At 52.7% G+C, this 25,075-nt stretch overlaps 1 protein-coding gene across 2 annotated transcripts; it reads left to right on the plus strand.

The window, feature by feature from the left end:
• Positions 1 to 1,578: 1,578 nt before the first annotated feature.
• On the plus strand, positions 1,579 to 23,247 carry SDR42E2 (short chain dehydrogenase/reductase family 42E, member 2). 2 transcript variants are annotated; one of them, XM_055339218.1, is made up of 12 exons: positions 1,579 to 1,611; positions 3,487 to 4,380; positions 4,865 to 4,960; positions 6,973 to 7,030; positions 7,736 to 7,854; positions 8,523 to 8,598; positions 12,960 to 13,042; positions 14,360 to 14,497; positions 15,021 to 15,086; positions 16,742 to 16,805; positions 18,109 to 18,182; positions 21,159 to 23,247. In XM_055339218.1, the coding sequence occupies exons 2-12, from the start codon at positions 3,523 to 3,525 to the stop codon at positions 21,396 to 21,398; spliced, it is 1,872 nt and encodes a 623-aa protein (XP_055195193.1). In that variant the 5' UTR covers positions 1,579 to 1,611; positions 3,487 to 3,522; the 3' UTR covers positions 21,399 to 23,247. The 2 variants fall into 2 exon arrangements, with proteins under 2 accessions (XP_055195193.1, XP_055195191.1); XM_055339216.1 differs by lacking the exons at positions 6,973 to 7,030; positions 7,736 to 7,854; positions 14,360 to 14,497; ... (2 more) ...; positions 18,109 to 18,182; positions 21,159 to 23,247 and having other exon boundaries at positions 12,960 to 13,670.
• The last annotated feature ends 1,828 nt before the right edge of the window (positions 23,248 to 25,075 follow it).

The raw sequence follows: 25,075 nt of genomic DNA on the forward strand, positions 1-25,075 counted from the left end.
TGGAAGAGGTACACAATTCAACGTATAACTCTTGTGTGGTAAACTATGCTCTCAGCAGGACAAGAGCAGCCAGCTGGACCTGGGGCTATCAGCCCTGTGGCCCTGCTAGTGGGAGAGGAGGGGCTGGTCTTTGGGAATAGAATGATGGACATATGTCAGACAAGGTTTGGAAAGTGGTGAGGCACAGGACCTGGGTTTGAATCCCAGTCTCTCATATAACGGTAACACCTGCCTTTGGTTGAGCACTGACTATGCAGGCACCATCCTCGTCGCTTATACCTTGTTTGCTACAAGCGCAACAACATCACAGCTGTAAATCACGCACCACTCCCAGCTTATGAATGAGGATGTGGAGCCTTGTAGCTGCCCAGAGACACACAGCAAGAAAGTGGCAAAGTCAAGATTTAAAGCCAGGGCTGACCCCATGGCCTTTATCCACCACACTCTGAGGCTCTTCTTATCACTCTGAACCCATTTTCCTGCCTCTAAAATTATGCCAGAACAGAGTTGTGAGGATTGGGCAAGATACCTTAGCACCTGGCACATAGCATGTACGGGCTAAGATTTTTTTCTCTTCCCCACGCCACCTATGCTCACAGAGGAGGCTCCAACGGGTGAAGCCTTTCTAGTAGCTTCTTCACACCAAAGTGAGCAGGCCTCAGTGTTCCCAGCTCAGAGTTAGTTCTCAGAGCTCCACTATAGCAGCAGCGCCTGCTGTCGGGCACATGCCTGCCCCTCTGCTACTGCCACCTGCAAATGGATCTTCAGGAGTGGTGTGATCCAGCTGGGTCCCCAGCACAAGGGAAAGGCTGGGGACCCAGCAACAAGGAAGCACCCACTAAATGTGGGATGACTGTATCAGAGGATGGATGAACCCAGAGATGGGCAGGGGAATACAAGAAAGGAAGGAAGGCAGATCCGTGGACGGGAGGAAAGAAAGATACATGGAATGAACTGGATGGATGTAAGGCTGGGCGGAGAGGTGGAAAGATAGAATGACAGGTGGATAGATAGATGAATGGATGAATGGACAAAAAAGAAAGAAATGTACGGGGAATATGGATGAGTAAAGAGGTGGATGGAAGAACAGGTAGGATGATGAGTAGATGGACGAGGAAGAGGGAGAGAAGGCAGGAAGCAGCAGGTGGGCGGGAGGCAGGCTGCCTAGAGAGGAACGAGTTGGGGCGACAGACGGACCCCCAGGGTATGGGGGGCTGAGGAAAGAAATGTTGTTTCTTGGGTTTCTAGGACTACTGTGCGGCAGGGCCTTTGCGTCCTTTCTGCACCAGCATCTGGGCCCATTGCACCCGCTCCCTGTTTGACGGGCCTCAGTTTCCCCTCTGTGAGAGCCTGTGAGGCTGTTTGCCGCCTGCAAAAGGCGGCTGTTCCCGCGCGGGGAGCCGGTGGGGCGGGGGCGGGGCGAGAGGCGGGGGCGGGCCGGGGTGGGGCGGGGCCGGACGATGGGCGGGGCCGGGGTGGGGCGGGGGCGGTCCCGGAGCTCAGCCCCGCCCCGTCCCGCCCCGGGAGGGGCCGCCCCGCCGCGCCGCGCCGCGCCGCGCGGAGACCGTGGGTGCAGCGCCGGGAGCTCGCAGCGCCGCGGGAGCCGGGCCGGTGAGCGCAGCGGGGACCCCGGGGGGGCGGGGAGCCTAAGGGCGGGGGGTCCCCGAGCTGCGGGGCCGGAGCCGCTCTCGGAGTCGGGCGTGGGGGGGCGGGGGGCGGGGGCACCCGCTCCTGCCCGCCCCTGCCAAGCGATGCGGCCGGGGTGGTCCCCGACGCCCCTTCCCCAGTTCCTTTACCCACACCCCACTGCGAGTCCCTGGTGACCCGACCGACCCATTTATTGAGACCCCATCAAAGTTCGCGAATGTTCCCTGAGCCTCAGTTTCCAGCTCTGAGTGATGGGGACAGGAGCCTGTAGTGCACAGGGCTGCCCGGGCAGTGAGTGCCGCCGCGGCCCGGGTCACGGGGGGCGCAGCCACGGTGCTCGGTGCTCGGTGCTCCCGGATGCGGAGTTCTTAGCGGTGCGGCGCGGTCAGCAGCTCCTTATCCCCTGCTCGGTGCCAGCGCTGTTCCCGGCGCGGGGACAGGACGGTGAGCGGAGCCCTCCTGGAGACTGCTTCCCAGCGCCCTGCCAAGGGCTCTGGCATCTCTTCATGACCGCCTGGTGGGGTAGACGGAGCAGCCAGGGTTACTGGGGTCCATTTTACAGCTATGGATACTGAGGTACCCTGAGGTTTTAAGGATTTTGCCTAAGGGTCACAAAAAAAGCATCCCCATAAGATAGAAAGATGGCTTTGGTCCCAGAGACCAGTCCCCTGAACAGAATCCTGGGTAAAGAAGGGCTCCACCGTGGGGCTGCACCCTTTCCCCCTCCCTATAGGGGAATTAGACTCATCTCCTGTGATCACTCAGATTTGGGGTGTCTCCTCCCTGTTAAACCCCTGAGTGCCAATGTCTGTATGGGGTGTGACTGTGTCCTTTAACCTGGAACTCTGGAGAGCAGGGCAGTGACAACAGAGCCTAAAAGATAACAGTCCCTATAGCTGTCAGGGTCCCTGCCCCGTGGCACCACCAGCACCAACCACAGGGCTCATCACTTAGCCACTCAGCATGCCCCTTCTTTTTTACAGCCAGCCGGCCTCAGGCAGGGCAGAGACACCTATCTGTGTATCCACAGGGCCTGGCAGACGGTTGGCCCACCATACGTGGTTGCTGCCATTATTAATGGTGATGATGATGGTGGTCTGGCCCCCGGAGCACATCTTCTCCTCAGGTGGAGTAGGAGGCAGCGGGCAGAGAGGGTGGGATGATGATAGTGATAGTGGCTGACAGCCTGGCTCATTTTAAGTCTGGAGTGAGGACCACAGGATCCTCAGTGCTGGACCCCAGGGCTCACAGACCTGACCCCAAAGCCAGCAGAGGGCTTGCACAGATCTGTGGTGCCAGCCGCCTGCACAGCCAGAGGACCTGGGAGGACCGGAGGCAGCAGGTGTCAGGGTAGAGGTGGTGTGGCACTTGGAATTCCACATGGATTCCTCCTCCCCATCTCCTCTCTCCACGTCTCCTCTCCTCCTTGTCCTCCTCTCCCTTCTTTTCTGTCTACCTCTTTCTCCAGGAAGCCCTCCCCACCTTCCCAGTCAGAAAGCAGTTCCCTGGGCATGATCTGATCTGTCTTCCTCTGATACTATGCGGGAATTAGGATTTTAAAGAACTGGTAGAGAAATCAGGAATGCTTGGTGTAAACCTCAGCCATACAGTGTGACTTTGGGCCTCAGTTTCCCCAGCTGTAAAACCCAAGGCCTAACTGCCTTGTTTCTCTCTCTCTGAGGGAGGCAGCAGCCACCTGGAAAGTTCTCAAAATTCTGAAAGGGACAGGTTCACTGGGAAGTCAGAGCATCTCTAGGCCCCACCAGGAGTTCCCCTTGGTCTGATAATCCACATGATCCGACAACTCTAGAATGTTCTTTCTTTTGTTTTTCTCTACAGGTGGACAGATCCTCAATCTGCATGGCTCAATAGAGGATGAAGCCCAACCCAGCAGGCTCCTCCCCAGAGGCCTGCAAAGCTGCAGGCCAGGGCGAGAAGAGCTGCCCTGTCTGCCAGGCCTGGGGAGGAGTCTCAGGCCTGGGATCTGAGTTAGGGCCTAGGCCAATGCCTGGTGCAGTTTCAGGACCTGGCCCAGGGCCAACTACTTTTCTGGGGTTGGAGCTGGGGCCTGGTGCTGTGTCAGGACCTGGGTTGGGGCCTGGTGTGGTTCTAGAACCTGGACTGGGGCTTGGTGCAGTGTCCACACCTGGGCCAGAGCCTGGTGTGGTTCTAGAACCTGGACCAGGGCCTGTTGCTGCTTCAGGACCTGGACCAGGGCCTGGTGCTGTGTCTGGACATAGGCCAGGGCCTGGTGCTGCTTCAGAACCTGGACTGGTACATGGTGCTATGTCCGGACGTATGCCAGGGTCTGGTGTTGTTCCAAGACCTGGACCAGGGCCTGGATCTGGGTCCAGACCTAGGCCAGGGCCTGGTGCTGTCTCAGGACCTGGGCCAGGTCTGGGGCCTGGGTCAGGAGCTGGGTCAGTACCTGGGTCCACACCTAGGCCTGGAGTTGCACCATTACCTGGGCCAGCAGTAGAGCCTGCGCCCAGACGGGGGTCTGGAACTGGGCCCAAACCCAGTGAGCCAGAGACAGCCCCGACACCAGCACCGCAGCAGAAGACTCAGACTGCACACATGCAGGCCCCTTGGCAGAAGGTTCTGGTGACAGGAGGAGGAGGCTACCTGGGCTTTAGTCTGGGTTCCAGCCTGGCCAAGAGTGGCACTTCTGTCATCCTGCTTGACCTCCGCAGGCCACAGTGGGAGCTGTCCCCAGGGACCGAGTTCATCCAGGTGCAGTGATGAGCATCTTAAGGGTCCTGGGAGGGGGGCCCAGGCTGGGGGTGGAGGTCTGGGGACAGTGTCTGATGTGCAATAGCATGGTGTTGAGGAGCATGGGCTCCTGGACTGGGACTCTTTAAGTTTTGGCACTTCCCAGCTGGCAGCCACGGCCACAGGGCTCCACAACTCTGGCTTCAATGTCCTCACCCAGAGAAAGGAGGCTGTGCAGGGATCTTACGGGGAGTCAGTGAGACAGTGCGTGTAAAACGCCGAGTACTGCCCCTGTGACTCAGCTTGGTAAATGGAGCTGGCTATGATGGTGAAGACCATGATGCCCTGTAGAATCACATAGTAAATCCTGCCCCAACCCCTCTCCTCCAGGTGCTTGGCCAGGGTGGGATCAGAGGCCCAACTCTGGAACCTGGCAACGTGCAGAGTTGGGATCTCTGCCCTGGACCCAAACCTCCTGTCTGCAGCTCTTCCTTCTCTGTTTAAGGCGGACGTCCGAGATGAGGAAGCCTTGTATCGTGCCTTCGAAGGGGTGGACTGTGTCTTCCATGTGGCATCCTATGGAATGTCTGGTGCTGAAAAGGTGAGCACCCCACGTACATTATCTAACAGCGCAGGGTTCAGACCCGGCTTCTGTCCATCCCACCCCTTCATGCCGTGTATTCATTATGGCCCCTCACCTAATCCAGCAAGGATTTGGACTCTATTCAGCCTGCATTTTGCATCCTTGGGACTAAAGGCCAGTTCTGCCCCTTTCAAGCTGTGTGACCTAGGGGGGATTCACTTAACCTCTCTGAGCCTCTGATTCCTCATCTGTACTGGTACTCACGTCAGAACCTCCTCACCCCTCCTCGGGGTGAGGGCACGAGGTCAGAACATACAGATACCCATAGACTCCGAAATCACATTGTGTGTATATTCGCAGCATTGTTCATAATAACAAAGCACGGGAAAGAACATAAATGCCCATCAGTTAAGGACTATTTAAATAAATTATAAGGTATCCACACACACACACTGAAATTCTACGAGGCCATGCAAAAGAATGAAGTGACTCAATATGTTCTGATAACAGAATAATGTCCAAAGTGCAAAAACAGTGTTTGACATCCTCCTGTTTGTATGGAAAAAAAAAAAAAAGCTAGGATAAATATTTATATGCTCACACGTGTGTATGTGCTGATATTAATAAGTATAGATCATCTCTAGAAATACACCGACTGTAACAGTAGTGGTAGTTGCCTCTGGGGGGCGTGGGAAGAAAAGCAGGCAATCCGGAGTGGGGAAAAGGGATCCCTGTGTGGCTCAGTGGTTGAGCGCCTGCCTTCAGCTGAGGGCATGATCCTGGAGACCCAGGATCGAGTCCCACATCGGGCTCCCTGCAGGGAGCCCGCTTCTCCCTCTGCCTATGTCTCTGCCTCTCTCTCTTTCTGTGTCTCTCATGAATAAATAAATAAAAATAAAATATTTTTTAAAAAAGGAGTGGGGAAAAATTTCCTTTTTACTATATACCCTTTTTACTGTTTGAGGGTTTTTTTAATGTTCTATTTATTTTTTATTTAATATTTTTAAGATTTATTTATTTATTTATTCATGAGAGACACAGAGAGGCAGAGACATAGGCAGAGGGAGAAGCGGGCTCCCTGCAGGGAGCCCAATATGCGATTTGATCCTGGAATGATCCTGGAACTCTGGGATCAACGCCCTGAGCCGAATCCAGACACTCAACCACTGAGCCACCGGGGCGTCCCTATTTAATATATTTTTAAATAATTAATTAATTTATTTATTTAGAGAGAGAGCGAGCACATAAGGTATGGGGAGGGGCAAAGGGAGACGGAGAGAGAAAGCATCTCAAGCAGACTCAGCGCTGACCACGGAGCCCTATGCAAGACACTATCCCACGACCCCGAGATCATGACCTGAGCTGAAATCAAAAGTCAGATGCCTAACTGACTGAGTGACCTGGGTGCCCCTGTCTGACTTATTTTTAACTTTGCAATTATATTGCCTATTAAACAAAAACTACGCCAATGAATAAATATAGCTTAGAAATCAAGATTGAAAAAAAAAAAGAAATCAAGATTGAACCCATCTTGTGGTTAGCTGTAAGGACTAAGTGAGCTATAAAGGCTTTGCCCTGTCCTGGGGGTGGGGGGAACGCAAGCAGCTCTCATGTGTACGCAAGATGTTTTTATTTTTCACACCCCAACCTCGCTAGCGCATGGACAGTATTACCCTAAGGAAACCCAGACTTCCAGAGTGAGGAGACGACCCCGCACATTTTGAGTCCCTCTTCTGTGTCAGACACTGTACCAGGTCCTCCCACGGGGTGTTTTCAATCCTGCTGACCACCCTGGGGGGTCTTCCCTCACAAATGAGGGAGCTGAGAACCAGGCAGGGGAAGGGACCTCCCCTAGGCATCCTGGGAGCTGGTGGGCAGAGCTGGCCACTGCCTGTGGGCCTCTCAGATCCCTGCTTCCGAGCCAGACATTCTGCAGCCCCCTGCCCCGTCCCCACTCTGCCCAGCGTTATGGCCTCAGCAATGAGGCATGAGCAGCACCACGACTTTCCCACCTCCGTCTTGTCTTTTAGCTGCAAAAAGAGCAAATTGAGTCTATAAATGTTGGAGGCACCAAACTAGTGATCAATGGTAGGCGCTCAGAGCTCAGTGTGACCTGCTGTGTCTTTCCTGCTTCTGTCCCCTCTCCTGCCACAGGCCCACCTCTGGGGATGGGGGAGGGGGACAGAGGTGGGACCCTCCTCCCCCACCCCTGCCACCCCCAGCAGAGGGCCTGTGGGCAGCACATCCTAAGTGTACTGCAGACCTGCCCAGGCCCCTGCACGGGGTGGGTCAGCATGGCCATAGTGTGTCTGGGGACACGGGCAGCGGGGTTTGGATTTCAGGGATTAGGGTTAGAAAAGTCACTGAAACTCCAAAATAGAAGACCTACATCTGGGTTCTCTGGGCATGTCTTGCCTTGTCCTGCATCCTGTTTTTTCTCTCTAGTCCTAGAGTGTCTTTTTTTCTATATCCCCATCGAGTGAGACTTTCTTCTGACTCATCCCTGGCAAGGTAGCTCAGGGGCCAGGGCCATACTGAGAAGGAGGAGTGAGCCAACCTGGCACCCAGGGCCCCATGGAGCAGGAACTTGACCCACTCCCCTCCTGAGCATATCTATATTCTGGGAGGGCCCCAGAGGCCAGGATGTTTGTCAAAGACTGGGTGGAGGTCAGGATTTTCTCAAGGAGGTCCCAGTGGGCACCTCCTCAGCCAACTCCTACTCACATTGGCCCTGTGTGTGTGTGTGTGTGTGTGTGTGTGTGTGTGTGTTGCTGTGTGCCCCTGTCACTGCAGTTTGTGTCCGTCGACGGGTTCCAAGGCTCATCTACACCAGCACGGTCAATGTCGCATTCGGCGGGAAGCCCATAGAACAGGGTGATGAGGACACTGTGCCATATTTCCCACTGGAGAAGGTACCTGGCTTCCAGGAGAGGTGGGCAGGGCCACTGGGCCTCGGACCCACAGCCCACAGGGTAGGGATGGGTGGAAACCAGGATCAACTTCACAACTCGGGGTTAGTCCCATGAAGAGGGGATCCCTAAAACTGAGTAGCATGAGCCTTCTCCTATTTTAGCTGACCATGCCGGCAGGGATTTTGAAATCACACAGTCCTAGCCTTCAGCCAGCCAGACCACTTTCTATCTGTGGGAACCTGCGCAAGTCATTTTACTCTGAGCCTCTATTTTTTCATCTGGGCATGACCACTCCACCCCATGGGGGTGCAGAGAGCAGGAAATGAGATGATGTATGTGAAAAAAACACAAACACTAAAGAACTAGGTGGAAACAGGTCATCCGACTCACACGCAGCACCTGCATCCCGGAGCAGGCCCTGGGGGCCGGCAAGAGCCTCCCTGAGTGGAAGAGCCCTGGTTGTTGTTACTGCTCTGAGCTCTGCTCCCGTGGCTCCCACCCCAAGAGAAAACAAGGTCACTGAGGCTCAGGGCTTGGCTGCTTCCTGGTGAGGGAGTGGGGGCCCAGAATCTAGCCGTGTGTGGTCTGAAGCAGGGCTGGCCAGGCCTTGCCAGCAGTGTCACTGACCCCTACCTGGTGGCTCTTTTCTTCTTGTCCTCCTCCGGCAGCACATGGACCACTACTCACGAACCAAAGCCATCGCTGACCAGTTGACCCTTATGGCCAATGGAACACCTCTCCCAGGTGGGTGTCAGGGCAAATGCGTGTGCCCCCTGCTGCCTCCCCCAGAATGCATGGGCAAGTCCAACTTTTAGCTTCTATGTTTCTGAGGTTCACTTTCCTTCTAAAGGACAATTCCCCTGGGCCTTCATCACTCATCATTCCACAAATTCTGAGCACCTGCTATGTGCCCGAACCCCACCAGGGATACAGTCCAGGCAAAGTCAGGTCTAGTCTCTGCCTTCATGTTGCTCACAGTCTCGAGTGGGGGAGAAACCAGATAGAAGTGGGCCTTTTTTCTGCCATGTAGGAGTGGATCTAGTTTAAGTATGCTCTTTAGATAAAAGAATACAAAATGATGAATATGGAATGAGGCATAGCACTATGGAAAGGCCATGCAAGTAAGGGCTTGAATGCTCAAACTTCAATAACTTACCAGAAAATACGTCCTCGGCTGCCCTACCATATTGCCTCCTGTGGTTATAGAGAAATAATAATAGAATATGGATAGACAGGCTCCTGGGTGACTCAGCCAGGTAAGTGAGTGACTCTTGATTTTGGCTCAGGTCATGATCTTGGGGTCCTGGGATTGAGCCCCAACATCCCACTGGGTTCTGTGCTCAGCACAGGATTCTCAGGATTCAGGATCCTCTCTCTGCCTCTCCCCCAACTTGTGCATGCCCTCTCTCCCTCTTTCTCATTCTCATAAACAGATCTTAATAGATATATATAGAGAGAGACAGGTATATGACACAGTAGCTGCTCCCATACACTGGCTCAGACTCAAGTGAGTTGAAATCCAAGCACCACTACCATCTCTTAGCTTTGTGATGTGACCTTGGCCAATACACTTTTTTTCCATGCCTCAGGTTCTTCACCTGTAACAAAATGGGGATGATAGTGGAATCTACCTCGAAGAGCTGAGAATAAAATAATAACAGGCACTATTTAAAAAGAAAAAAGAGAATATGAACAGTTTATATTTACCAAGGGCTTACTGTATGCCCAGCCCTATTTTTCATACTAATTTTATATGCAAAGTTCTCAGTAACTCTTTATAGCATCCATGTGAGCTAAGTACCTGAGGGATCCCCTGCGTTCCAAACTCAGGAGCCAGAATGATCCAGATAAATCCCTTGCTGTCCAAATTATCACTATTTGCTTTCTGAAATTCAGAAACTAAAAAGAACAGAAAACCTGGTTTCTCTTACTATCCAAACTCAGGAGCCAAGTAGATCTGGAGAGTGAGAGATCCCACAATTATCTGTAGATTTACAGGGGAGGAGGCTGGGGCTGAGGGGTGAATGGACTTGGCTAAGGACACATAGCTATTAGGGGGCAGAGGTGGGATTTGAACCCCAAACCCCTACACCAGAGGGTCTGACACCAGAGCCTGGAGCTGAACCATCATGCTTCCCTGTAGCCACAGCTGAGCAGGTGAGTAAGCATGGTTCTTTTTTTTTTTTTTAATTTTATTTTATTTATTCATGAGGGACAGAGAAAGAGACAGAGGCAGAGACATAGGCAGAGGGAGAAGCAGGTTCTTTGTGGGGAATCTGATGCGGGACTTGGTCCCAGGACCCTAGGATCATGACCTCAGCCAAAGGCAGACGCTCAACCACTGAGTCACCCAGATGTCCCATGAGCCACCCAGGTGTCCCATGAGGTGTCTTCTTTTCCTTAAAATCTCCCCACCCTACCCTGGCATCCTGGACCTGTCAGGCCTTGACTCCGGATCCCAGAGGGAACATACATCCAGCTGTGTTTTCTCAGGGTTTGACCATGTGTGGTTAAGCTCTCTTCTCTGCCTGGGGCCTTCCCTGGCTGGACCGGCAGCCTGCAAACCAGACACTTAATCCTTTGGCCAAGAATTATTTATACGAGCATCCCCAGCTTTCCGTGGTCAGGAGTCATGGATACCCTGAGCCCCACCCCTCTGTGACGTAGCTGCCCAGTGCCCTGCCGGCCAATGTCAGCTGCAACCAGACCTCCCCCCCACCAGGCCCAGGTGCCCCAGAGTTTAAAATTAGCTGCAGGCTGTTTACAGAAAAGCTTACCTGATACCTGCCTTCCAGGAGTCCAGCCATGGTCACCCTGGGTGATTTCCAGTGTCTGCTAACACAGGCTGGTCCCTGAGACTCTGCCTCTAACCCAGCATGAAGGGGCTCCCATCCCTGAAGCAGAACCCTGAGACTGCAGATCTCAGCTCAGTGCAAATGGGGCAACTGACCACAAACTTGGTGGCTTAAAACTGAACTGTGTTCTCTCATGATTCTCACAATTCACAGCCTGATGCCCGAGATCAAAGTGCCATTTGGGCTGCTTCCCTCCAAAGGCTCTAGGGGAGAAATCTTTCCTCGTCTCACCAGCTTATGGTGGCCCCACTCATTCTTTAGGATACACATGTCTGTGTTAGTCCCTCATGAGGGCTCACATAGAATTTGGGGCTCACCGGATAATCCAAGATGATCTCATTTTGAGATCTTTAATTATATCTGGAAAGATGCTCATCCAAATAAGGTCATATCCACAGGTTCCAGGATGTGGACCTACCTTGTCGGGGGCCACCTCTCAACCTACTATGCTGGTCTCATTGTAAAGTGAGGATGTTTGGGTGTTGGTTATGACCCAAGACACCGGCCCTGGCTCATATTCTGGTGAAAGGAACTTACAGCGGAAGGATGTGAGATAGTTTCTGGAAAATATAGTTGCAGAAAAATGACCACCAGAGCTTGGAAAGGATAGGCTTGGGGCAGCTCCAGGGACTGGGTGGCAGGAGCTGGTTGTGACCAGTATCTTCAGGGTGAATCCACTCATAGGATTTTAGATCCTGGTGTCACGTTCCTGGTTGAGAATATGTCATTAGCCTGACTTGGGTCCCATGGCCACCACTGCAGGGGAGAGTGGCGCGTCTGGCGCATCAGATTGACAGTTCTCTGAGACTTTGTGTGGAAGGAAAGGGGCTCCCCAAACTGAGGTGCAGCCCCTTGGGAAACCTGAGCCCCAGAAAGTGGAGCATCTCCCACAAGACTCCACCTCAGTTAAGGGGGTGCGATTGAGAGGCAAATAATATACAAATTAGTAATTTATTTTTTTTTAATTTTTATTTATTTATGATAGTCACAGAGAGAGAGAGAGAGAGGCGCAGAGACATAGGCAGAGGGAGAAGCAGGCTCCATGCACCGGGAGCCCGACGTGGGATTCGATCCCGGGTCTCCAGGATCGCGCCCTGGGCCAAAGGCAGGCGCCAAACCGCTGCGCCACCCAGGGATCCCACAAATTAGTAATTTAAAAAAATTTTTTTAATCTTCAACAAATGGATTATGAGATAAACTGACAATTTTGTAGGCTTTCTTAAGACTTGAGAGAAATATGTTTGTGGCAGCCCTTCAGGCTGCACCTCCAGATTTCCCCAGGGGAGACTTCACCCTTTCCATCAATGTGGGGCACCCTGGGCAGAAAAGTTAGGAAGCCCTGGACCAAGCTCTGAGTTGGTCTGGGGGACTCTGCTGGCACAGAGCAGTGAGAGCAAGGGGGACAGCACAGCCCCCAGGCTCTAGTGCTGACAGCTCCTGTCTTTTCCTTTCTCCACTGATTGTCTGGAAAGTACAGCTACTACCACTGCTTGCAAGTGCCCATCTTCCAGATGAGGAGACCAAGGCTGAGGGAGTAGAAAAGGTCCGTTTGTGGCAGGAACCTCAGCTCTGGTCCCCCATCTCGGCTCCTCTAGGCTGAGCTGTGTGCCCTTAGGCAAATCCCTTCTCTGAGCCTCAGTTCATTTATCCAGGAAGCAGAGATAATTACAGCTCCCATCCTGAAGGACAAAAAAACTCTGGCTTACCAGAGCACCAGGCACATAGTAGGACTTCCCTGAGAGCCATCATAGTCCTTAGGCAGCTGATGATCAGGAAAGGGAAAGAGCTACAGCCGTTGGCGTGAGGGAGTGGGGGTCTCTGTGTGCATCTGTAAAATGGGTGCAGTTAACTCTCAGGGGAGTCAAAAGAGATTACGTCTGTAGAGTGCTAGGGAGTCAAAGATTACATTTGTCTCATGGGCTGCACACATACCTGCATCTAAGTTTTACCCCGTTACTGAACTGTGAGCATCATGAGGGCAGGAACCATTTCTTGTTCATCCTTGGATTCTCCACAGCACCCATCCCAGGGCCCAGTGCTGGAGATAGACGTTGGGGGAACCTCTGAATGTTGTTTGTTAAATAACTAACAGACCGACTGAGAATAATTAATTGAATAAGGAAACCCCAAGGCCTGTCTTCCTTGCTCACCTGTCCAGGCAAGGACCGGGAGGTGTGGACAGCATTTCTGTGTCTCTCCTTGCTGGTCCACCCCCTCCCCAAGCCCCTGACCACCCTCCCTGTGTCCTAGGAGGAGGGACTCTGCGGACGTGTGTGCTCCGGCCCCCAGGGATCTATGGCCCTGAAGAGCAAAGGCACCTGCCCCGGGTGGCGGTATGTCAACCCAGCCCTGGGCCTGAGGCACAGGACGAGCCTGGCTGCTGTGTGCGTGGATCAGGGCCCTTCAGGGACTGTAGGCCCTGTCCTCAGATTTCTCGCGGCCTGGCCAGGGAGACCGACGCCACGGTCACTGGGCCAGTGTGTGGCAAGGGCTCCGTGGAGGGAAGAAGGGCAATGCCGGCGCAGAGGGGAGAGGGCCTGGCTCCATCCTGGGGCAGGTCCAGGATCCACCTGTGCTGTTCAGGAAGAGAAGAAAGAATTAACCAAGGAAACGGGGTGGGAATTAACCAAGGAAGGTGGTCCAAACGGAGTAGGCAGCTGGGGCACAAACCTGAGTATGACAAAAGTCGCGGCTCCCGTCTTTGCGACAGATCAGTGAGTAAAGCAGACGAGGATTCCTGCCCTCCTGTTCTCACAGGAGATGGGAAATAAACATGGGAAATGATAAGGAGCCTTTGAAGGTATGAGGTACAATGGAAAAGAAGGGGGGGCAGCCCGGGAGCCTCGTCCAGCAGGTGGCAGGTGAATGCCACCCAAAATGACAAAGAAGGTGGTGGGCGATCACACCAGTATTTGGAGGAAGAGCCTTCCAGACAGAGGGAACAGCGAGTCCGAGTCCAAAGCCCTGAGATGGGAGCCTGCCGCCCATTCCTGGGGGGGGGGGAGGGGACACAGTGTGGCTGGAGCCTGGGGAGTTAGGAGACAGAGAGTAGCTGGGGCCAGATCAAAAGGGCCTCCTCAACCATTGTCAGGACTTTTTTGGGGGCAAGGTGGGCATCCTGAAGGTTCTGAGCTGGGAGACACAGGCTGTGACTAAGATCCAGGAGGATCCCCCCTGGCCGTGTAGGGAAGAGCCACAGGGACCATGCGGGGAAGCAGAGACCAGTTCAGACTAGTTGGGTGTCCAGGGAGAGGAGAGGGGCAGCAGTCGGGGTGGTCAGAAGCTGCTGGATTCTGGCCAGAGCGTACCAGCTGAGCCAGCTGGCTCTGCACGTGGGTTGACGTGGAGTGGAGAGAAGGGGAGGCCAGCGGAGGCCCAGGGTTTCAGCCTGAGCCTCTGAGTGCGGTCTACTGAGATGGAACCGGGTGTGTGTGTGTGTGTGTGTGTGTGTGTGTGTGTGTGAATCCAACAAGAGCCAGAATGTCAGGTGCTCCCTCCAGGACGTGGACAAATGGCCATCACATGGAGACATCACGACAGGGGTCTCGGGCAGAGGGGTCTGGCCTAGAGCTAGAAATTTGGGAGCCATCATCCTGTAGATGGTATTCAGAGCCACTCCAGGCATGAGTCTGTGTTTATCCCCCCTCCAGAGCCACATCAAGAAGAGGCTACTCATGTTCCGATTTGGGGACCGCAGGACGCAAATGAACTGGGTGCACGTGCACAATCTGGTGCAGGCACATGTGCTGGCCGCTGAGGCCCTCACCGCTGCCAAGGGCTACGTGGCCGTGAGTCTCCTGTGGTGCTGTCCCCATCACTAGGGGATCCCTGGCTCATGCACATTTCTCCCCAACTCAAGATGGTTGGTGGGACTGTAGGCCCAGGGAAGCTTGGGTGGGGATGTCTTTATAGAGCATCACTAACTCCTTGCAGTGACCCCGTGATGTAGGAATTGTTGGTCCTGAAGTGTAATGGTCACCAAATGCTAAGTGTTTTATATACACCATCACATGTAATCTTCACAACACCTGAAGAGGGAGATTCCATTATTTTCTTCCCATTTCTCAAAGAAACTAAGGTACAGAGAGGTCAAGTGACTCTATTGAGGTCACAAAGCTAGTCAGCGTGGCAGCCCCAGAACTCAAAAAGAATTGCCCAGGTCTGTCTCCAGGGCTGGGGAACAGCCATGACTCTTCAGTGGCTGCTCAGGAGAATTGAGGAGGTCGGAGCAGCTGCTGAGCTATCCAAAAGGGTGGGATCAGGGTGGGGGGGCAGATGCCTGACTGTCCGCCTCCCTGTATGTCCCCTCAGAGTGGCCAGGTGTACTACATCAATGATGGGGAGAGTGTCAACCTCTTCGAGTGGATGGCCCCACTGGTAGGTGCCCAGATGTCCATCCACCCCCACCCCGAGTGAGAATTCTGGGATTTTGCACATCTTCTCTCCTTGTCATCCTTTCCTCCTTCCAGAAAATCAGAAGCTTTCACATTAAAAAGCAATTCTGGTGATAGTATCCACTGGGCAACATTGGAACTGGCCAGAACTGGGTGTGGCTGTCCCTTTGGGGGACCATGTACTCCCCTAGTCTTTCCCAGCCTGATTCCTTTCTGTTGACCGTCCTGTGCTACTTTGCTTGTGACGCCCCCATACTACATGACAAAGCTCTGTAAGGCACAAGTAGAGGGTAGACTGAAGCACATAGAGAGGTGTTGGTCCTGGGGCTCCCAATGCTGCAGCCCCTCAGGGAACCCTGGCCTCCCATCCAGTACTCTACAGACTCCTTCTTGGGGCCAGGCCTGCCTGGAAGGGATCGACCAGAAACCCCGCACTGGAGGATCCATCCTCACCGCATGTGGGCATATTAATGTCAAGAGCTTTATTGAGATATAATTCATATACTTTACGATTCACCTATTTAAAACACGTAACTCAGTGGTCTTTAGCATATTGAGTGGTGCATCCATCACTATAACCAATTTTAGAACATTTCATCATCCTCCAAAAAAGAACCATCCCCCTCAGTTAGACCTTTACCCCAACCCTACCCCTAGCCCCACACCACCCCTAATCTACTCTCTGTTTCTGTAGATTTGCCTGTTTGGACATGCCATATAAATGGAATCATATGCTACGTGAACATTTGTGTTAGGCTTCTTTCATTTAGCATCATACTGTCAAAGTTCATCCATGTGTAACCTGCATCATATTAGTATTCATCCTGTTTGGCAATAATGCCAAAACAATTCCCTTCTATGAATATACCACATTTTGTTTATCCATTCATTGGTTGATAGAAATTGGAGTTTTTCTACTTTGGAGCTAATATGAATAATGCTGCTTTGAACATTAGTGTATACATTTTTTGTGGACGTTACATTTTCATTTCCCTTGGTGTATACCCAGGAGTAGTATTGCTAGGCCTTGTGGTATCTCACTGTTTAACCTTTTGAGGAACTGCCAGACTGTTTTCCAAAGTGGCTACACCATTTTACATTCCCAACAGCAGTGTAAGACAACGGTTCCTTTTCTCCACATCCTTGCCAACCCTTGTGATGGTCAGTCTTTTTGATCTGGAGAGTTTTTATACAAGCGAAGACCTCATTTCACCCTGTGCCAACCCATTCTCTTCGTGCATCTCCTACCACCCTATACATACAGGCTGGGGTGTTGGGTTTTTTTTTTTTTTAATTCTTTAATAGCAGAAAAGTCAATTCTAGAAAAATCATTCTGTGTCTGTGCCTTGGAGTGTCTTTGGCTATAAGCAGATGTAAATAATAGCTAAGTGACATGAACGATCCCAGGTTAAAAACTGACGGATGCATTCAAGCCCTACTTGACTTTTCTAGATCAAAGTTTTCCATTTCAAGACTGGGGCAAGGTTGGGGCTGGCTGTGGGGTTCACTACCCATGTGGGGTAGGCAAGCAGGGGGCCAGGTGGTACACCTGCCAGCTCCAGGGTAAAGGGAACATGCAGCCTTTCCACACCAGCCCTTGAAAGACCTGTTTTCATCTTAGACCCTGTTTCCTTGCAGTTTGAGAAGCTAGGGTACAGCCAGCCTTGGATCCAGGTGCCTACTTCCTGGGTTTACCTAACAGGTAAGGAGAGGAGGGTGTCTGTTATGTGCCAGCTGCACATGCATCCCCTCATTTCAAACCCAGGACAGGATAGGTGGGGGCAAGTGAGGCACTAAAGGCACAGAATCTCAGGAGACCACCACTCTCACGGGCAGGTGCCCCAAGCCCGATCTGCACTTGCCTGGCAACCTCCTCTCCGAAGTCCCCGCCCTGAATGAGCCCCGTCCTACTTGCAAGGTGGGTGCGATTGGGCCACAGCGAGCAGGTGGCAGAGGCAGAAATCACACCTGGGCCTGGCTGACTCCAAAGCTCACACCTGGCCCTGTGGTCTGCGGTGGGAGGCATCATGCCAATCAGGAGGAGAGGGAGCCCTGGGGCTGCCTTGTCCCCCGAGGTGACCCTGAAGTGAAGGCTGCTTCTGGGGATCTGGAGTTTCCTCACTCTTCGGGTCTCACCCCCCATCATCACCTCTGCTAGCCTCCTTCCAGCTGGAATGCAGAGCCAGCACCAGGCACGGAGCAGTCAGCCCCAGGGGACAGCTGACCCTCAAGTGACAGCTGCATCCCTGAAAGACCTTAGCTAAAATCTGTTTTCAATGCATTGGGATGCTTGCCATTGAAAACAGGGATTTGCAAACTTTTGCCCACTGGGCCACACATGTGGGGTGACTTCTTGTGCCCATTGTTGCCACAATGGTTGACACTATTTGACACCCCCCCCCAGGAAAGGAAAGATGGGCCACACATTCTGGCAGTTGTACAGGATTGTTTATAAACTTCCAATTCCTAGCTCACAAACTATAACCCCGCAGTTCTTAACTGTGGCTGCACATTAGAATCATCTGGGAGCTTATAAAATATAAAAATGCCTCAGCTGCACCCCAGACCAATTACATCAGCATCCGCAAGAGGGAGGGGGCGGGAAGAGTGTGAGCATTTTTAAAAGCAGTCCAGCATGCCACCCAGATTGAGAGCCACTGCTCCAACATCTTTCTCTTCTACTCAGGAGACCACACTGTTATAGAAGTGAGCGAAAGAAGGAGGCATGATTTGAGACAACTTTGAATCTGCTCAGATTTATTTTCAAATGTCTGTCCTTACAATGAATGACAAGTTCCTTGTGACACATTTCACAGCCAAACAAGGCACCCTGGTGTGTGCTGAGAACTGATTTAAAGGAATCCAAGGATGGGAGAATTTGGCAAAGTGAAGAGACTCTCCCTAGCATAGCAAATAATGCCCCCAACTGATTTGTCCCCGAGGGCCTCCCTGGAGCTTGCACAGAGTGAGGCACCCTGGTCATTGGCCCCTCTCTCCCCACACAGCTGCAGTGATGGAGTACTTGCACCTGGCCCTGAGGCCCATCTGTAGCGTCCCACCGCTGCTCACCCGGAGCGAGGTAAGTGCACCGCTGCTGGGGGAGCCCCTGCTCCAACCTCCATCGGCACCACCCCTCACCCCTTTGACACTATAACTGGATGTTTGTCTGAGGTCTCGGAACCTTCCATGTGGGCCCACATCAAGCGCTAGCTTCTTCATAATCATCCCAACCTCTGGGCTTTTGCTTAGGCTGTGCTTCCTTGGTCTGCAATGTGATTAGTTCTAAGCCTGTCCCTCATCCCTGTCACTTCATTCATAAGCAGCTTATCTTCGCTGCCAGACAGGAGGCTCCCAAAGGCAGGTTCTGTGACATTCACATTTTTTAATCCCACCCACCAAGGCTACCAGCTCTCAAGACACATGCACACGGAGCCTGGTGGTTCTCGGTTGGCCATTCATGCTTACTGAGTAATAAGGATATATTGAGTGCTAACTGTGTACAGAATACTATTCTCAAACGATGATGATTCAGTTTTCTATTTGCACATACAATTTTTAAAAGAGGATTTTAATAAAGGCTTAATTTCCTTAGAGCATTGCAAGTGGGGGTAGGGGCAGAGGGAGTGGGAGAGACTCAAGCAGACTCTGCACTGAGCTCAGAGGCCTACTCAGGGCTTGATCTCATGAACCTGGGATCATGACCCTGAGATCATGACCTGAACCCAAATCATAAGTCAGATGCTTAACTGACTGAGCCACCTAAGCACCCCTAAAAGAGAGGATTTTTTTTTCTGTTTTTTTTTTAAAGAGTTCACTTATTTATTCATGAGAGACAGAGACACAGGCAGAGGGAGAAGCAGGCTCCATGCAGGGAGCTTGATGTGAGACTCAATCCCCGGACTCCAGGATCATGCCCTGGGCCAAAAGCAGACACTAAACCGCTGAGCCACCCAGGGATCCCCAAGAGAGGATGTTTTAATGCAGATTGTAAATAGTAGTATTTGGCATTACTTGCAAAATCCTTCTAGCTCATGGGCTCATTTGATTCTCTCTGGTGTCCTGCTAAATTAAGAAGGGCAAGAGATTATGATTGTATTTTATGATAAACTGAGCACTGGAGAAGCTAGTGACTTGTCCAGGGTCACACGGTTTGGCATCGGCTTCATACTCCAGGCTCAGTGCTGTCTGACTCAGATAGAGAAGGGGCCACAGAAAGAAGCACTTCTCTGTGGCTTCTCCTTGGACCATGCAAATTAGCAGAGGAAAGGGAATGACATTACCAGCCATCTGTTGAGTGATGGATGCGGTAGGCATTGTGCTTTGGCTTATTTAATTTTCACTACTAAATTGTAGATTGTTATTTCCATTTACAGAGGAAATGAGACACACAGGGGTGAAATAACTTGCCCATGAGTATTCACTTAAGTAGCAGAGCTGACATTCAAACGTAAACCAGACCTAAATGATTTCAAGCTTAACCATCAACTTGTGAAACCAGTCAGGAATCACAATCATGTAAATGAGCTGCCGAAGTGCTGCTGAATTGTGGTTGGGCGGGACTTAGCTCCCCTCCCTCTGGTTTCACTCTTAGGTTTCCCTGTTCAGTGAAGGGGTAAAGGATCCCTACTTTAGCTAAGGACGGTTCTGTTCACTGTGGCTCGGGTGCTCTCTGCTGGTCCGTCTGTGCCATAGCAACCAGCCCTCCAGTTTTAGAGTCCGCTTTACTGAACACTGTTTTGAGCAACCACTGTGCGCTAGGCATTGGGCTGACCAATGGAGACAAGACAGCCCTTACCTCAAGGAGCTCACCGTCCAAAGGGGAAGACAGCTCAGCAACTGGGCAACTCAACACACTCGGATAAGGGCTACACTGGAGGAAACTATGAGGAACTACAGAGCACATAGAAGGGGCACCTAAACCAGTTCTGAGGAAGTTAAGGATACTTCCCAAAGGAAAGTTCAGGACATCTAAACTTGAGAGCATTGTGTCCAGGACCCTGCGGATCTAGTTCCCGGCTGTATCCCCCAAGGCCCTGAACTTACTACCTGGGGCAAAAAGGGACCAGATTGGCCTCTCCTGCACAAGCATCCAAGACCAGCCGCTTGGCCACAGGAGCCGTTTTCATGCTATGGGAAAATCAAGCAGCTTTTTCTGACCCCTTCCTAGGGTCCAGCTGAGGAACAACAGAGGAAGAAATGAGGTGGGAGGGCATCCTCCCAATCCCAGCATAGCAGGGAAGAGCCTGGGATGGAATCTGGCTCCCCTGTGTGAGTCTGGGCAAGTCTCTTATGTTTTAAACTTGCAAATATGTAAAGAGGAAAAAAAAACCACACCAAATATGTAAAGAGGAGACGGTGGTAGTACTACCTAAGGGGATTAAATAAGATAAAGCCTAGAAAGGATTTAGCTCAGGCCAGACACAGTGCCTGTTGTTATGATAACTACCAGTACTGCTCTTGAAGAAATGCAGCCCAGACCCTGGAGAGTAATCACTTCTGTATAATTGTATTCCTCTCCTAGGGAAGCTTAACCAGGGAGGGCGCAAGAAGGCTGCGCCCTGGGGCTTCTAGAGAAGTCTAGAGCGTTTCCTGGGGGGATTTTTCCGGTGAGCTGCACCCAGGCGACAGACGGGGGCGGGGGAGGGGCGGCGCGCGCGCGCGCACACACGCACACACACACACACCACACACCACACACACGTCAGCTTCTCCAGGAGCATCCCCAAGAATGTGTAAATGCTTGCTGAGTCCCAGCACCGTGCAAGGACGGGGAAGTGCAGAGGTGATGGGGCCTTCAGTTTTGGGGGACCGAGTTCAGTAAGGCTGGGGGTGAAGCAGGAAAGGCCTCCTGGAGGCTGCGCCCTAGAGGAAAATGGAGATGGGAGGGAAAAAGGAAATCTTCCTTGAGGTGGGCATCCCTGGAGCAAGACCCAGCATACGGGTTCTTTGAAACTGCTGTGCGGCGGAAGGGCAACACACCTCTGCCCTCCTCTCCTTTTCGGTGAAACAAGGCTACCCGCACAGCCCCGCATCTGGCTGCCCGCCTCTCCCGCAGGTGCGCAGCGTGGCCGTGACGCACACCTTCCAGATCGCCAAGGCCCGCGCCCAGCTTGGCTACGCGCCAGACAAGTTCCGTTTCGCGGACGTCGTGGAACAATACGTGCGGTCCACGAGCCAGCGGCCCTGCGGCTGCACGGCACGGGCACTCCTACGGCTGCTGCTCGGGCTGCTGCTGCTGCTCGGGCTGCTCGCCCTGGCCCTGCGCTTCCCGGGCCTGCAGCCGTCCGGCGTCTGACCTCCGCGCCGGCCGCCGCCAGTTCCCGCCTCCGCGCCACTTCTGGGCTTGGACTCGCCCCAGCTCCGCCTCCAGGCTTGCCCCGCCCTCTTCCCCGTCCCAGGGTCTTGACTCCGCCCCATCCTGACCTTCAGGCTTGCCCCGCCCCATTCCCCGCCCACACCCCGCCCTCTGGACTTGGGCCTGCCCCTGTCCCGACCTCCAGGACTGGGCACGCCCCGCCCCTTTCCCCACTTACACCGTCCCCCGCGCTCTGGGCTTGGCCTCGTCCCTGGTCTTGACTCCGCCCCTGTCCTGGCCTCCCGGCTCGCCCCGCCCACACTCCCGCCCCGGGTCTTGACTCCGCCCCTGGCCTAGGCTTGGGCACGCCCCCTGCCCCGCCTCCGGGCCCGGCGCCCACGCCCCGCCCACACTCCCGCCCCCGGTCTTGACTCCGCCCCTGTCCTGGCCTCCCGGCTCGCCCCGCCCACACTCCCGCCCCGGGTCTTGACTCCGCCCCTGGCCTAGGCTTGGGCACGCCCTGCTCCACCTCCGGGCTCGGCCCGGCGCCTTGCACCGCCCACATTCCACCCTCTGGGCTTGGACCCGCCCCCAGGTCTTGACTCCGCCCCTGTCCTGGCCTCCGGGCTCGCCCCGCCCACACTCCCGCCCCCGGTCTTGACTCCGCCCCTGGCCTGGGCTTGGGCACGCCCCCTGCCCCGCCTCCGGGCCCGGCGCCCACGCCCCGCCCACCCCACGCCCTGCCCTCTGGGTTTGGACCCGCCCCGGGCCCTGACTCCGCCCCTGCCCTGCCTTCGGGGCTTGGGCACGCCTCTGCTCTGCCTCTTGAGCCCCGGCCCCGCCTTCTGGGTCTTGTCCAGGCCGCGTTACTGAGGAGGCAGCCGCACAGCCTCACCTGCCTTTCTGGCCTTCTCCCACCCAGAGAGGTCTCTGCCCCGGATTCTCCCCTGCCCTGGTTCCGCCCTCTTTCTGGCTCTGCGGGTATGACTGCGCCCTCCACTTCGTTTTTCTGTCCGGGATTGGCCCTACTCTTCCCTCTGGATCTGGTCCCTACCCTCTCCTACCTGAAATTCGGCAATAACCACGCCCCCTCCCTTTCTGACTCCACCCCCCTCCAGCCACGCCTCCTGGGTGAGTTCTTGGGGCTTGGCCAGGGTCATCACTAGCCGGTTAAGTGCCGGCCTGCTGGCGTTTGCAGTTTTCCCGGTTTCCTGCGGCCTCTCTAGGGACACTGAACCCTCCTCGCTGGTCAAGCTCCTCTGTGCTTGTCCAGAAATCATCTTGAGATCTTGGAATAGGTTCATCTAGGAGAATTTTGACCTGCAATCAAAATATTTTGGGGTCACTCAGTCATGCACATCTCCCTGTGTGTTGATAGCCGGGGTTGGAGGGACATCTGAGACCCAGGCTTCTGCCCAACACAATCTGGCCTTTTGGGTTTCCGGTTTACTAGTCTGGGGCTGACTTAGTAAGCACAGGTTTCTGTACCAGCAAGGATCTAAACCAAAACAAAATGTTTTAAGGTGGTCAAAAGGTGTAAACTTCCAGTTATAAATAAGTCACGGTGATGTAATGACTATGACTAATAATACTATATTATATATGTGAAAGTTGCTAAGAGAATAGATCCTTTAAATTCTTGTTATAAGAAAAAAAATTGTAGCTATATGTCTCGATGGATGTTAACTAGACGTTGTGATCATTTCATAATATATACATAAATCTGGGATCCCTGGGTGGCGCAGCGGTTTGGGGCCTGCCTTTGGCCCAGGGCGCGATCCTGGAGACCCGGGATCGAATCCCATGTCGGGCTCCTGGTGCATGGAGCCTGCTTCTCCCTCTGCCTATGTCTCTGCCTCTCTCTCTTTCTCTCTCTGTGACTATCATAAATAAATAAAAATTAAAAAAAATATACATAAATCATGTTGTACACCTGAAAATAATACTATGTGTAGGTTATATCTCAAAAAATAACTTTTTGAAAAAGTACCCATATAATTACAATGGGAAGAATTAACACTTGTTTTGGTCATATCTTATAATCTCATATTTCTTCTAATTGTTAATAGGGGCAGTGGTGATCACCGTTTAATGTTCAAACCCACAACATTTCTCAGGCTTTGCTCTCCACAGAAACACCCCTCCCCGTTGTCTCCGTATTAATTACGAGTACCAACATAGCAGTGTGTAAATATATCCATGTATATATCATAGTGAACACACGTGGAACTGGCCCACCAAACAATGGATCCTGGCAGAAGAAACCATTACAAGCCTAACAAAATCTCCGGTGAAGGGGAGGGTATGTATTTGAGCCAACTTGGCCCTCCCCAGTGTATCCCTCTTTGCTGAACAATTAAGAAAGTTTGGGAAGCAGCTAAAAAGTATATGCTCCTCTTTGCTGGGTTGAACTGTATATGTACCGATAATTTTTTTTAAGATTTTATTTATTTATTCATAGAGATGCAGAGAGAGAGAGAGGCAGAGACACAGGCAGAGGGAGAAGCAGGCTCCAAGCAGGGAGCCCAACGTGGGACTTGATCCAGGGTCTCCAGATCACGCCCTGGGCTGCAGGCGGCGCTAAACCACTGCACCACTGGGGCTGCCCTGTACCAATAATTTTTTAAAGCTCAGTAATAATCCTTCATGTCTGTGTAATGCTTGACAGTTTGAAAGGCCTTTCATCTATATGATCTTACTTAATTCTTAGGGCCACCCTTACAGTAGGGTTTATTCCCATTTTATAGATGAGGAAATTGGGGTTATATCTAACTTCAAAGTGGAAGAGGTGGGGGTTACTCCTCTGCAGCTGGAGCAATGTGGAGGAGCTGCCCAAGGCCCACTGGACTAAACACTACACACGGTGATTTCTACATCTCAGCCATGTAAGGGTTTCCTTTGAGCTCTGGCATCACCTTAGGCCATTTGGGGCTGGCAGCCCTTGGGCTCCCTTTCTTAGTAATGCACGTGCCTCTGAATGAACCACCTTCTTCTCTGACTTTCCTCTCTCTATCAATCCTGGGAAATCTGTTCTCGGGGCAGGGAAAACAAGCTTTCACTGTTCACATCATCTTCTAAATCCTTTGTCTTCTGCCAAAACACAGCTTTCAAAAAAACACAAGGAAAATCAGTTTCTTTGTTTTCTGGATTTTCTCTTTAAGTCATCTTTCCTTTGAGGCTCTGAATATTTACACTCTGGGCCCACAGGCAGTGTGGGTCACTATGCCAAGAAAACCTCCCTCCTTTCGTGTGTCTTGACCAGTGGAAAAAGAGGCAGTCCCTCGGCCCAACAGACAAACTCAGTCCCCATGAGCACTTTAGAGGCTGCCCAGGTAACCAGCCCCCCATGCATGAGGTTCTGAGAGAAGTAGGAGGTCCTAGCTTACTTGGAAACATGAGTAGGAGCAACGTGAATACAGAGAAGAGAGCTATCGCTGTGGGCGGCCAATCCGAACGGACCATCAAGGTGAATTCATGTTTTCCACTTGTGGGTACTGATGCTACTCCCTGTTGTAGGCCCAAGGCTGGGTGTCTAAGATATCCTCCACTCTCAGGGTGCCTGGCTGGCTCAGTGGGAGGAGTGTATGTGACCCTTAACCTCAGGGCTGGTTGTAGGTTCAAGCCCCATTTTGAGAGTACAGATTGCTAAAAAATAAATTTAAAATGTATCCTCTAAT

This window comes from Nyctereutes procyonoides, unplaced genomic scaffold, assembly GCF_905146905.1.
Source record: "Nyctereutes procyonoides isolate TBG_1078 unplaced genomic scaffold, NYPRO_anot_genome, whole genome shotgun sequence".
In the NCBI taxonomy this organism is placed as follows: Eukaryota; Metazoa; Chordata; class Mammalia; order Carnivora; family Canidae; genus Nyctereutes; species Nyctereutes procyonoides.

Coding starts and splice junctions, on each gene's coding strand:
- SDR42E2 (XM_055339218.1), top strand. CDS start 3,523: ATGAAGCCCAACCCAGCAGGCTCCTCCCCAGAGGCCTGCAAAGCTGCA. Junction 13,043..14,359: donor GGCACCTGCCCCGGGTGGCG/GTATGTCAACCC, acceptor TCCCCCCTCCAG/AGCCACATCAAGAAGAGGCT. Junction 16,806..18,108: donor TTCCTGGGTTTACCTAACAG/GTAAGGAGAGGA, acceptor CTCCCCACACAG/CTGCAGTGATGGAGTACTTG.